The following is a 13,387-nucleotide window of genomic DNA, read 5'->3' as shown; positions in this document are numbered from 1 at the left end:
CAAACCAATATTTCTTAGCAGCAGTGTGAACATTTAAAAAAATCCCTGTGGCATTGGAATTATGTCACAATGCAACAAAGACCCATGTAATAATAATAGTTTCATTAAAAAAAAAGAGAGAGAAAAAAACATTGTAGAAATTACCTTTGAGGCTTAACTTAAGGAGATTGTTTTTGCCTCTTAATAGAAAAGAACAACAGCTGATCTGCCATGTTACCCATCAGTAACTAAGCAGTGTCCTTGAACACAACCCCAAGTCTCACCTGCTCGCTCAGTGTTAAGTTGCTCTGAATGAAAGCATCAGCTAAATGGGTGAAGACCGTGACGACTACAACAGGCTCACAACAGAAACAAAGCAGCGACTCAAAGCAAACGCGCTGCTTGTGACTGTGTCGGTGCCTTTATGAGCAGTAACACAAAGTACCACAAAGTGTTTATTCCACTTCAGATCTGCCAGTGTCAAACCAATGTCACTGCGCTTATCAGACATGGGAATTATTGCTTTTTGGTCAATAGATGTAATTGGAAACAGAGTAATGTGTGTGTAAAGTTATCACAGACAAACTGGTTTATCAAGGACATGTCCCCTTTTATCCATTTAATTCCCCCGGCCCTGATGTGATTTACCCTGAGATTTACACTCAGATAAATCACAGTGTGTGCACGTGTGCGTTTTTACATGATTGTATTTGTGTGTATTTGCGCTTTCAGCTCACAGACATCAATACAATCTTACAGTTTTTGCACAAAGCATAGCAACATTAACATTTCACTGTGCTGTGAGCTCCACAGCATCACATCATCACCACAAACACCATTAACACCTGAAAAAATATTATTTACACCGACAACTGTCCAGGGATCACATCTGTATTGTAGGATAGAGAATAAAGTCTATTTTAGCCGTCATAAAATCACTGTTATTTTGGAGTTCTGGTCTAAAATAAAGTTGGATTTCTCCCTAAGTTGGCAGTAAAATATCTGCTCTCAGCTAAAAGCGGCACAAAAAGATGTAAATTCGCTGTCAAATCCAATTCATCAAAGAATCAACGAGCGTGATTCCTCTCTGGGATTTTTCAAAAATAATGCTCAGTCCCAGAAAGAGAACAAAACACATACACACACCAGAATAATGCAATCTGAGTGTTTACTCTTAAGTATGGGCGAGTTTCAGTCTCCACTGGTGCGATAAGCAACTTTTAAAGATGCATAACTTCCCTGGTGCCTGGGAGAGGTTGTTAAAAAGGAATATGAGGGGAATAACTTTGCATTAAAGATGAGGAAAAACTGTCCTGCCAGCACAGGCAATATCAGAATTTCCTGAGGCGAGCGTGAATGAAATGAAGACACACAAGACAAAATGTGAACGCACGGCGGCATGAACGAGACAGAGCCGCCGTGGAGGATAGAGAACACAAAAATGATGAAAAAAAAAAAAAAAACCCATAACACTCTTTTTCATTATTATTTAAGGGTCCAAATTTAAGCAAAAGAAGTTTAGCCTGTAGCACCTAAGAGATCAGAGGGAGATTGAAAGAATCGATCAATACTCAATGATTGTTTCGCTTTGGGACATTTAGCTCCGTATTTAGACGTGAATGATCTGACGAGTTTAACATGTCACTAAAAGCTGCTGCTGCAGGTTAAGTGGGAAAATTTTAATAAAAAGTAATAATGCAAACACTGCAAATGCTGCAACAACCACGTTCCTCGTCTCCAGAGCGAAGACTCATCCTCACATCTCTGTGGTAAGAAATACTCTCAATTCAAGGTTGACTTCCTGTACTTTCTGTCCTCCCCGTGTTAAGCTGTGACATGTCAGGGAAAAATGAATAATGTCCGTCATTGCCTGCGACTCCCAAGGTGACGTCTTCAAATTGCTTGTTTTATCAGAGCAGAAATTCAGTTCTAGGACGCTCCACTCTGGAGAGGCTGGAAGCGGCCGCCCTGTGTTTTGTTGTATGAATTAAAAGAAAAGTTCACTCAAAATTCAAATTGCACTCATTATCTACTCACCCTCATGTCGACTAAGGGCTGGGAGACGTTTCAGAGTCCTCCGTGGCTTCTCTGAGTTACAGGGGGTCTCGGCGTAGCAGTGCATGTCCATATAACGGTTGCAAATGGATACCAACTGTCTTCGTAACAAAAAGACACACCAAAAAACATCCAAATACCTCCATGCTGCTCGTCTTGTATTGAAGCCCCGAAATGCGAAATTGTCCCGAAAAAAAATTAAATAAGTCTATATTTCAAGCTTGTTTGCAGCGGAAGCTCCTCTACCTGGTCCGTCCAAATCTCGCCGGAACAATCGGAACGATTTCGCATTTCGGGGATTCAATACAAGACGGACATTACATACGAGCAGCATGGAGGTATTTGGATGTTTTTTGGTGTGTCTTTTTGTTACGAAGACAGTTGGTATCCATTTGCAACCGTCATATGGACATGCACTGCTATGCCGAGACCCCCTGTAACTCAGAGAAGCCACGGAGGACTCTGAAACTTCTCCCAACCCTTAGTCGACATGAGGGTGAGTAGATAATGAGTGCAATTTCAATTTTGGGTGAACTATCCCTTTAACACACGCTCCTATTGTAGCTACATCAATGTGTATAGTACTACTCCTGCTGCTGCTGCTGCACTTGAAATGTTCTGTATGTGATGTATTCTTTAGCGTTCTCTGGTTTACAGCAACTAACTCCAACAAGAACAAAACTAAAACATGCAAAGTGTAAAAAAAAAAGAAAGAAAGAAAGAAAAGAAAAGTTATTAAATTAGTTTATTACAAAGTGAAATGTAACGACCATTATAACAAGCAGAGAAGACCAGACCAGAGCTGCGACTTGACAGTTGAAAAGACATGAAAACATCCAACGTGTGTTCGTGGTGTTCCTCTCTCAGGCCTCGGTGCTGTACACTGAAAGGTCGGAGGCCATGGTTACGTGCAGTTCCCATGGAAACTGATTGACAGGTCTCTTGACTTTGCCCTGCTGGCCTCTGCTCTCCCGGATCATCAGCTGGATGTCCTCGTCGTCCAGGATACGGATGAGGTCGCCCTGAGGGTCGCGGTAGTTCACGGCGATGTCGTCCACCTTGAAGACGTTTCTAAAGGGAGGACACAAACAGTTCAGACTTCAGAAGGTTTTTTTTCATGTAGTTTAAAGGAATAGTTCACCAAAAAAATGAAATTCAGTCATTAATGACTCACCCTCATGCTGACGACAAGCAGTGTTGGGAAAGTTCACTTTCTACATGAACTAGTTCAAAGTTCAGTTCACAAATTTTAAAATGAACTAGTTCAGTTCATAGTTCATAATTCAAAATTTTGAACTAAGTTCACGGTTCCAAAACTGAACTAGTTCATAGTTCTTTTTTCTTTTCTTTTTTTTCCTCCAATATGTTTCTACAAGCTATTATTTTCCAAAATTATTGCCTCAGCCCATATCGAACCACAGTAGTTTAGTTTACTACTTTTAACCAGTAGTATTAGTTATAGTTACTACTTTACTTTACCCAAAAAGTAACTGAGTTAGATGTGTCCAATGTGTGTACGTTTGTAGCCTATTTGTGTTTATTAATCCAAACAGAGCGTGAGAGAGAAACACAGACACACACACATCTACACATACACGTAGGCTACACACACACACAGCTGAGGGGCAGAAGTGCTTCTCGACCGCGCGGAGAAGCGTCTGATGTGAACAGGAGGGCCGCGGCTCGCGCGTCCGGTGTGGCCCCAGCGTACCCCCGTTTATCTTTTACCAAAGACGGTTTATAAAATAAATAGAGTATCTTTGCTTTTACTAACAACTGGGTCAGTATTCCTCCAGACAGACAGGCTCCGCGACGCGCATCACTCCGTCTCTTCTATGCGCCGCTGATCCAAACAGCTGATAGGTGTTGCCAGATTGGGTGGTTTTCCGCTACATATTAACGCATGTTTACAGTGTGTTTTAGCTGGGTTTTCTATGGAAATCTGGCACACTCCTGAACGAAGTCGAGAGCGGCGTTCACGAACGCCAGAATGAACGCGTTCACAATAACGTTCATCAAGCAGAAATACCTACGTTCAGTTCACGTTCGCCCAAAATATGAACGAGTTCATGAACGATCGTTCATTGAACGCGTTCAGGCACAACACTGACGACAAGAGTAGTTTTTTATTCCTCAAAGTGCATCTGGAGACCCGGGAGGCCGGTTCGTAGTCCAACGAAATCCTTATAGTCAATAGCGCCCGACACAAAAACGTCCATAAAACTACACAAAAACCATTTAATATTCCTCCACACTGCTCGTCTGCTGCAATCCAAGTATCCTGAAGGGACATAGTCCAGAGTTCGAAATTACGTCATTTAGGAATTTTTCCTGTAACGTCAGAGCGCAATACAGGACTGTGTAGGCTGTAAAACTGTCCTAAATGAAGTCGTTTCCAGTAAACTCTGGACTATATCCCTTCAGGACACTTGGATTGCAGTGGACGAGCAGTATGGAGGAATATTACAAGGTTTTTTTTGTAGCTTTATGGAGCTTTTTGTGTCTGCCCTATAAGGATTTCGTTGGACTACGAACCCTGGTCTCCAGATGCACTTTGAATTTCATTTTTTGCTGAACTATTCCTTTAAGCCTCAGACTTGTTTCCCTTTCACTTGAGTAGATGAAATCACAGCTGTCAAACTAACACATTCTGAGCCTGAATAACTTTAATATTTAATGTTGCACATACAGAATAAAGTTTTAGCTGTGTGTGTCTCCTTACATTGATTAAAGACTGAATGTCAATGTAAGTATTATGAAGATAAATAAAAGCACAAGAACCCATTTGAACTGCAGCTTTCAGCTCATTTAACCTCCCTGTGTTTTCTCAGTTTGTCTTTGTTTATACCTTTGTCTTTAATATTTTATTATTATGAATTATTATAATGTGTCTCTTATTGTTCTATGAGAACAAATTAGCTTTTATATGTTTCTTTTATATTAAATGGATGTTTGCTTTAATGCTGAAACCAACGTTAGAGAAAAAGAAGACGTGCACCTTTCTGCCAGACTGTGAAGGAAATGACTGTCCCACATGGCTTTTGTTGATGTATTACATTTTAATTAAAAATGTTCCTGCGAGAACTATCACCAAGAAAAAACATGAGCTGGATGAAAAGGAAATGGGTAATAAGTGCAGATAGGACGTCTGACAACTCAAACACCTTCTCCACATCCTGTGTTTTGGACTCAACGGAGCCATGGAGACGTTTGTTTTCAGGAATTTGTTAAGAAAGAGAGAGAGAAAAAAAACAGAAATAGTGTGACAGTGACAGTTTTTATAAGTTTTTCTATAATCAGACTCCTAGAGGCAGAAACATGATGAAGTAGGATGAACATCTGATGAAGGACAAGCACAAAGATTCCGCCACTTCCTGCCACAAGCAATGGCAGGACGAGTGGCATTGACTGTATAAAAACATCCTCATAATAAGAATAATTTACATTAACATATAAAAGTCAGGTTGGGATACAAATCAAAATAGTGGAAAGAGAAGGAGACATGCTTTAAACTGAACTGTAATGGCTGCTACAGTATGTATACACACGGTACTGTATATGTGCATGTACACTGTTGCCCATAAAGTTGGAATAATCGTTATTTCTCAGACACATTCCTCTTTTTATTCATATTTATACACATCAGTAATCACCTTTGACCTGGTGGAGTGACCACATGCAGTCACCCAGGTTAAACCAGTTCATGCTTATGGACAGTACACCACGACGTCTTAACGCATTGATTCGTGTCGGGTGGCCATACTCAATATTAATGACTGAGTGACATTTAAAAGAGTAATACTGGATGTTCTTATGCATGAATAAGAATGAATATATGTTTCTGATGAACTGACCAAGGTTGAAAAAATTGACCCTGAATACACAGTTTGCAAAGGTTAATTGTGGTTTCATTTTCACAGTGATATGTTTGGAAGAGATTGATCAATTACATTTTGAGAGGATATACACTTTATTATCTATCAAGAATAAATCACATTGTCACAATCATTTCATGAGAAGAGGTAAAAAAAAAAATATATATATATATATATATATATATATATATATATATATATATATATATATATATATATATATATATATATATATATATATATATATATATATATATATATATTATTCCAACTTAATGGGCAACAGTGTATATGGGTTAGAGAGGCTCCATCACAGTGCACGTCTGTGTCATGTGCTTTAGGTTGAATTTGCTTTGTATACAAAAAAAAATAGAGATAGGTTTATGTTCTTTGGTTTGAGAGGAGTTTGTGGGGTTATACTAGCAATACCAGTATATTACATCTGTTTATAAAATGAAGATTCAATAAAGACACTGTTAAAAAACCATAGATCATGATTTAGTAAAATCATGATCAGATTAGTTAAAACCACAACACTGTCCAATATTCATATTCTGTTGTTTAGTTTTTCATCTAAATATCTCATTGTGCATTATGTCTTATCTTTATTATCTAGTTTCTGATATTGACATGTTGCTGACTGCTTGTCCATTTTGCTGCTTGAACACAACAAATTACAACTGAAGGACATCGTTTCTTCTCTCATCTTATCCTGTATAATGAACATTTATTGACATCATAATAATATATATGTGATTACACTCAGATAAAGGTGAGACGTTGTCAGAGCTAATGACAGACGCATCAGCAGCATCGTCGCTCTCTCTCTCTCTCTCTCTCCATCAGCTGCTACTACACTGATGGATACTGTGATGAAATGTCAGAGTGTGATAATGCTAATGACAGAATGTGTTAATGATAATGACAAGAAGCAAAATCAGTAATAATCACAGTTTAATGTGATGCGATGCTGTCTGACGCTTCATCACGAGGATTCGTTTTTAGTCCATTACGGTCTCATTTATAGCTCTTAACAGGTTATTGTATTTTTATTCACTACATTATGAAGAGCAGCTACAGTAGTGCGGCCGTGTGTCTGCATCTGCTTCTTCTCCTCCTCCTCCTTCACCACCTCCTCCCTCGACTCCCCCGATCTCACCTCATACTCCCCCCTCCCCCCTCCTCACTTTTATCAGTGTTAAGCCATATTAAAACTCAGGACCAGGGTCTCATCCGTCTTACTCCAGGGCACAATAGGCCCGAACATAGAAAAACAATAATGAGCAGATAAGCGGCGGAAATGAACTGATTATGAATGGGGAGGGGAGAGGAGGGGAAAGGGGATGAGGCTAATCATCATAGCACTCACCTATCTAAATTACCAGATAATGAGAGATAAAGGGGGGAGGGAGAGTGAAAGAGGAAAAGACAAGGAAGAACAGATATGATGATAGTGTAATGACCACATGTATCTGGTGATGGTTGGAGCACTGGGGCGAGAGGAGGAAGAGGAGGGGGAGGAGGAGGGTGGGGAAGGGTCTCAAAGGAACATATTTGACGAGTGGTGATGATTGGCATCTGGCAATTTGCACAAACACACACACACGCACACACACACCAGCCCTGACTGCAGACTGACTGCTGACTTCATGACTTCTACTCACACACAAAAGCACTGAGGGGAGGGAAAACACAAACACACAAACACTGATTTGTGATTTGAATCAAATGTCTAATTAGTTAAAGGGATAGTTCGACATTTTAGCAAATTGGCCCATTGCTATAATCCCTATAGTCATAGCAGTAGGTTCGTTACCTTTAATTGTCGGTGCAAGCTATTTTTAGAACGGCGGAGCAGAGCCGTGAGCTGCTCAGAGCTACGCTATGGAGGCTAATGGGATTTCTTGGTTTCCCTCATCAAACTCATCAAATACACAATCCAACAACTCCAAAACGGTGGACAAGTTGTGACCTGCACATTCACCACGCTATGAGATAATAACAGAACGTTATGAGACAGAGTTGTTTTAGAGGTAAATTCATGCAAAACCGCTGATGCGCGTTGTGTTCAGGGACAGTTTTTCAGCAAACAGTCTCTGAATTTACCTCTAAAACAACTCTGTCTCTTAACGTTCTGTTATTATCTCATAGCGTGGTGAATGTGCAGGTCACAACTTGTCCACCAGAGCGTTTTGGAGTTGTTGGATTGTGTATTTGATGAGTTTGATGAGGGAAACCAAGAAATCCCATGAGCCTCCGTAGTGTAGCTCTGAGTAGCTCGCAGCTCTGCTCCGCCGTTCTAAAAATAGCTTGCACCGACAATTAAAGGTAACGAACCTACTGCTAAAACTATAGGGATTATGGCAATGGGCCAATTTGCCAAAATGTTAAACTATCCCTTTAAAAAGGTGTCAATGAAACAGGTCGTACACTTTGCAAAAGCTTTACGAAGCAGAGGCTCAGTGTTTGCGGTCAGCAGTTACTGTAGTAACTTCTATCTGATGTGGCACAGAGAAGCAGAGGAAGGACACGGAGGCTCATATGAAAGTGTTAATGTAAAAACATAAATTAAAAAAAAACATGTTTTACATGTAAATTATTCCACTGATTTCCCTCCCAGCTTTGAAATGAGTCCATTAACACATTTCTTTTTAATTCTCTCACAGGTGTGAGGTGGCGCATAGTTGTTTCCACCCCTCCGCAACAACAGTCCACTCTTAACAACCCTCTCCTCCCTCAATAATTATTACCCACCGGGGTGTAAATGCAGTAAAAAGCTGCTGGATGTAAAAGAAAACTAACTAACAAAAAAAAATGTTGTCCGTCCATCAAAGCCTTTGTTTTCAGCTCGAGCGAAAACGAAATGAGTGAAAAGAGGCGAGAAAACGAATGTGAGGTAACATTTGTGTCACAAGGACGAACCCACCTCATACGAGACAGCAAGTCCTTGTACGTTGGCTGGATGGTGAGGGCCTCTTGAACACACACGTCTCTGCACAGGAAAAAAAGGAACACACAGTCACCTCCACATTTATGAAATTGAAAATATGCTGTTTGAAGGACTGGCAGTGGTTTGAAAAAGGCCGATGCGCGACTAAAGGATTCGCACTTGAAGGTTAGCGTTAACAGATATACAACAAGAGATTTAACTGGGACATTCAGTGAGAGGTTCACAGTTTGATTGCATCACAAACAAAAGAAAAAGACGTCTGAATGGAGGCAATCAAGATTTTTTAAACTCCAAACGTTGTAGAGTCACTTCACAAAATCACATTTAAACATCTGAACCGAGGTAGAGTGAGTCACTTTGTTTGATTTGAGTAAAAACAATAAAATGTGAATCATAGTCGATGTTGATTTCTGCAAATTACAGTCTAAATCTTTAAAGATCATTTGGACAAAATGGGAGTCGTTCAGAAGTGTTAACATTTACTGGGTAGATTCAGATCAGTTCACAAACTGCAGCTCCAAAGGTAAGGGTAAGGATGGAGCAGTAGGGTTTTCAAAATAAAAGCACACACTTAAAAGGGATACTTCACCCAAAATCGATAATTCACCAATTTTCTACTCACCGTCATGCCAAGGAAGGGTTTGGAGAACTTTCAGAGTCATCAAAATGCTTTTTCACAAACAAATTGTTCATGTGGCGGCTTCAGGACACTTGGGTCAGTACAGACTAGCAGTATGGAGGTATCTGGATGTTTCATAGTGTGTGTTTTGGACGATTCAAAAGTGAACTCTATCCGCCGCCATTATATGAAAATCCGTTGTCAGCCGGACCCCCCCTGAAACTCCAAAAGCGTTTTGATGACTCTGAAAGTTCTCCAAACCCTTCCTTGGCATGACGGTGAGTAGAAAATTGGTGGATTATCGATTTTGGGTGAAGTATCTCCACAATATGTCCTGTTGCTTATGTTGTCCGCATCGTAAAAGATCAAGTATTAAATCATCACTTTGTCTCTGAGACTCAGCTTATCCAAATAGTAAATGTTCAGTGTTCACATCAGACATTTAAATTTTAATTATAAAGTTTATACTGACTAATATCACATCATTAACTTCTTTCACACAAATAAACACACACAGTCTTTCTCCTAAACAGACCTGGTTTCGACCCCGGACGGCGTGAGCAGGAAGCAGCGCAGACAGCTGTAGGTGTGGCCTCCACCTTCGCCTTCTGAGTCGCTCTCCGGGAGGGGCTTGATGATCTTCACAAAGGATTCTGGGAAAATACCCGTCTGGTTGTTCACCGTGCCCTGAAGAGAAGAAGCGAAAAATAAAAAACAGGACAAGGTGGATGGAGACAGGAGGAGGGAGGGGAGAGGGGAGAGGATAAGTGGTGAGGGTCTCGGAGGAAGAGACGAGGCGCTGACAGATTTAAAAAGGAGAAGAAATAAAGGAACGCAGCTCGGAGGAGTTTCATCCAGAGACGAGTTTTCCTGACTAATTATCCTATTCATAACGGGCCGCTGATGTTACAAGCGCTCGACGCAGCCTTTTTACTACGCCCCAGGTGTCTGAGGGTGTTCGGTCTGTGTAAACACATGCACAGAGAGCGTTTCATAAAGCATCCATCCACTCTCACACATGTGCAGCAGAACCAGGCTGCAGTTTATGTGAAGAGGCAGCAGCCATCTTAACAAACTGGAATATGTAATTTAGGCTTCAGATGAGATGATGATGAGAACATCCCGTCGCTTCTGAGATGTTGCACATGATCCACTCTGTTTGGTTGAGTGCTGCTTAAACTCTGTGAAATGATACGACTCAGGCATCTCGAGTATCTGAAGCTGAAACTCAGAGGATTCACTTGTAAAGATGTTGTAGATGTCAAAGTTACGATAAGGCTAATATGTAAGGATGTGGTGGAGAAACGACCTGGTATTATTTCTGCAAAAGACCATAATGATGTTTAAGAGCTTGTTTCAGGAGACCTGCACTCAAAATGAAAGCTCAGCAGTCACCAGGAACATGTGGTGCAAGATACACTGATAATACATCATAGATTTACAGTGCAAGTTCAGGTGTGTGTTCATAAGTAAAAGGCCAATTACATTTCTCTCTCTCTGTGTGGGTTTTCTTTGTCCACTCCCTGATCACACCGCATCCTGACACACAGCGAGCGAGGGAACCGGTGACGAAATCTTACGCGAAAGTGTCCTGATATACTATGTACGTATATATATATATGGAGTATATTCTATTGGTTTAGAATCCAAACCAATTAAATTATCGAGGGATGTAAACAAACTTCTGGTGCTATTTTTAGATTCCTGACATTTCCTGGTTGCCGTTTTTGACATCTTGGAGTTTGTTTGTTTTTTAATTTTATTTCAATGCAATTCTCTCATATTCTCCTCTCTCTGCTGACTAGCTTGTCAACAGGAAGCAGCGTGTACTTTTCAACCAATAAGAAGTGTTTATGGGCGGGACACCGCCGTGAAATGTCGTCCAGATAGAGACAGAGTGAGCAAGTTTTTCAGGGGTGGGCAACATCGCTGGACAGAGCGATGTCGCCCGCAGCATGTCAAGACAGGCTGATTTCAGACTTTTTCTCGCTCGCTCGTGTCACTGTATGTCAGGATGAGGTGTCAGACTCGTTACTGAAAAAATGGAAATCTTGATTTATTAAAGGCAGAGTCTGTAGGTTTGTTCGTTGCAGTTTGCAAACACAACATTCAATTTGGGCCCCTCCTCTCAGGCTCATTGAATCTTTGTGTGTGACCAATGTTGTCTGACCTGCCCTGAGCTGGTTTCGAACCCAGGTCTCCCGCACAACGGTCAACAATTCTAACAATGCTGTTTCACCAAGAGGTCAGTGACCACTTGGCAAGCGGGTTAGCACGTCTTTTATGGGCGAGTGAGTTTAACTTCAGTACCGCTAACCGCCACACGTCGTCACTTCTCCTTACTGGTACCTCGTGACTGTGACTATACCCGTTACATACATACGGCTACAGTTTGTTTTTTCAGGCAAATCCTGCAAAGGCAGCAACACCAGAACCCAGAGAACTCCAGTATTTTAGTTTCACTTCAAAACACAGGTTAAAGTTAAAGTAACTGAGGTATCCTACATTTCCCATAATGCAACAGTCCTATGATAACCCTGAGCTCTATGCTTGTTTAAATAATGTCCTGTAAAATGTTTCTCAGTGTCACTGTGGCATCTGGAGATCAAAGCGTTCCTCTTATTCTTCTGTGGTGCGTTTGAAACATTTACCTTGATGCACCAGTTTGGCCATTTGGTTACGTCACGATTTGCCACCAACAACAAAAATCAAAGGCACACGGGCAACTTTTCACAAGTTTTAAGTGTTGCATTAACCTCAATCCCCCCCCCCCCCCCCCCCCCCAAAAAAAAAAAAAGAGATAAAGAACAAACGACTGCAGCTGATGCAAAGTTGCCAAAAAAGAACAACAAGACAGTGTTTGCAGTGTTGCGTAAGAATAAATAGATTATCAGCCTTTTTACGATTTTTAGGATGTGTGTAGAAAGCCAAGGGCAGGATGAGTGCATCCTCCTCCTCCTCCTCCTCCATCAGTGTTGATTCCCTCTCTCCCTCCCTCCCTCTCCCTCTCTCTCTCTCCCACTCACCCACTCCCGGCTTCTCTCTCACACTCCATCTCAACACCTCACACACATTTTCATTAAACACGTTTGCTGACCTTTCTTTAAGTACTCGGTGACAAAGCAGAATTTCTACGACAACTATTTTTCCCGCACCGATGTTCCACTGCTGCCTTTTTTTTTTCCTTCTTCTTTTTTTTTTTAAATGTTGAGCAGCTAATTAAAAATGTCCCACATCCCATTTTTGGATGTCGACGAGCGACTTCCACGTGTCACTCGCAGCGTGGTGTGTAATCAGGACATTTAGTTCATTAAGTAATTGTTCCTGTAAAGGAAACTGGAGCAGGTCACCTACAGTCACCACGCCAGATATTATACGGCTCTTTGTGTGGTCACTGGACTCTTCTGCTGCCATGAAGGGACGACACCGCTCTTCTCTTAAACTTCAGATTATATTTTTGGCTGCTGCGACTTGTGAAGGGACTGTTTTGTGTGTTTTGTTTGCTTTGCCAAGTTGAAACATTTGGCAGGAGGAAGACACTCAATTAAAAAGATGTATGTTTGTTTTATTTTATATTCAGTGAAGCACAATGGAAACGTTCACTCCATGCATCACATCCAATATAAAAGGGATTTGTTAATATGTCACAACCTTTAATAACCTCCACCCTCCTTCAACAGACTGAACCCAGCTGCAGTGAAACTTTGGCTCTGACTTTGCACCAGTTCATCTGAAAGGCGTCAGATGGGTCAAGGTCACAGGGTCTGTGCAGACCGGTCACGTTGTTCTACACTGGTTTACTTTTAGTTTATTGTAAATTCTCAAATAGAAGAAATATTCGCTTCAACTGCTGAACTGAGCCGGCACAGGCGTCTGTATGGGACATGCTTTTTGAACAAATCTTTTGAA

General features: G+C 41.0%; 1 protein-coding gene across 2 annotated transcripts in view; it reads right to left on the bottom strand.

Moving 5' to 3' along the window:
* Positions 1–2,782: 2,782 nt before the first annotated feature.
* ncf4 (neutrophil cytosolic factor 4) overlaps positions 2,783–13,387 on the bottom strand; it is a 52,191-nt gene continuing 41,586 nt past the window's right edge. For both annotated transcript variants that reach the window (XM_083980546.1, XM_083980545.1), the window contains 3 exons: positions 10,014–10,165; positions 8,836–8,901; positions 2,783–3,105 (listed from right to left, as the gene is read on the bottom strand). In XM_083980546.1, the coding sequence (XP_083836672.1) occupies positions 2,898–3,105; positions 8,836–8,901; positions 10,014–10,165 (426 nt within the window). In that variant the 3' untranslated portion in view covers positions 2,783–2,897. The remainder of the gene's footprint in view (positions 3,106–8,835; positions 8,902–10,013; positions 10,166–13,387) is intronic.

This window comes from Trachurus trachurus, assembly GCF_905171665.1.
Source record: "Trachurus trachurus genome assembly, chromosome: 1".
NCBI lineage: Eukaryota > Metazoa > Chordata > Actinopteri > Carangiformes > Carangidae > Trachurus > Trachurus trachurus.
The sequence above is the reverse complement of the archived record's forward strand: the minus strand, read 5'-3'. Positions and strand labels throughout refer to the sequence as shown.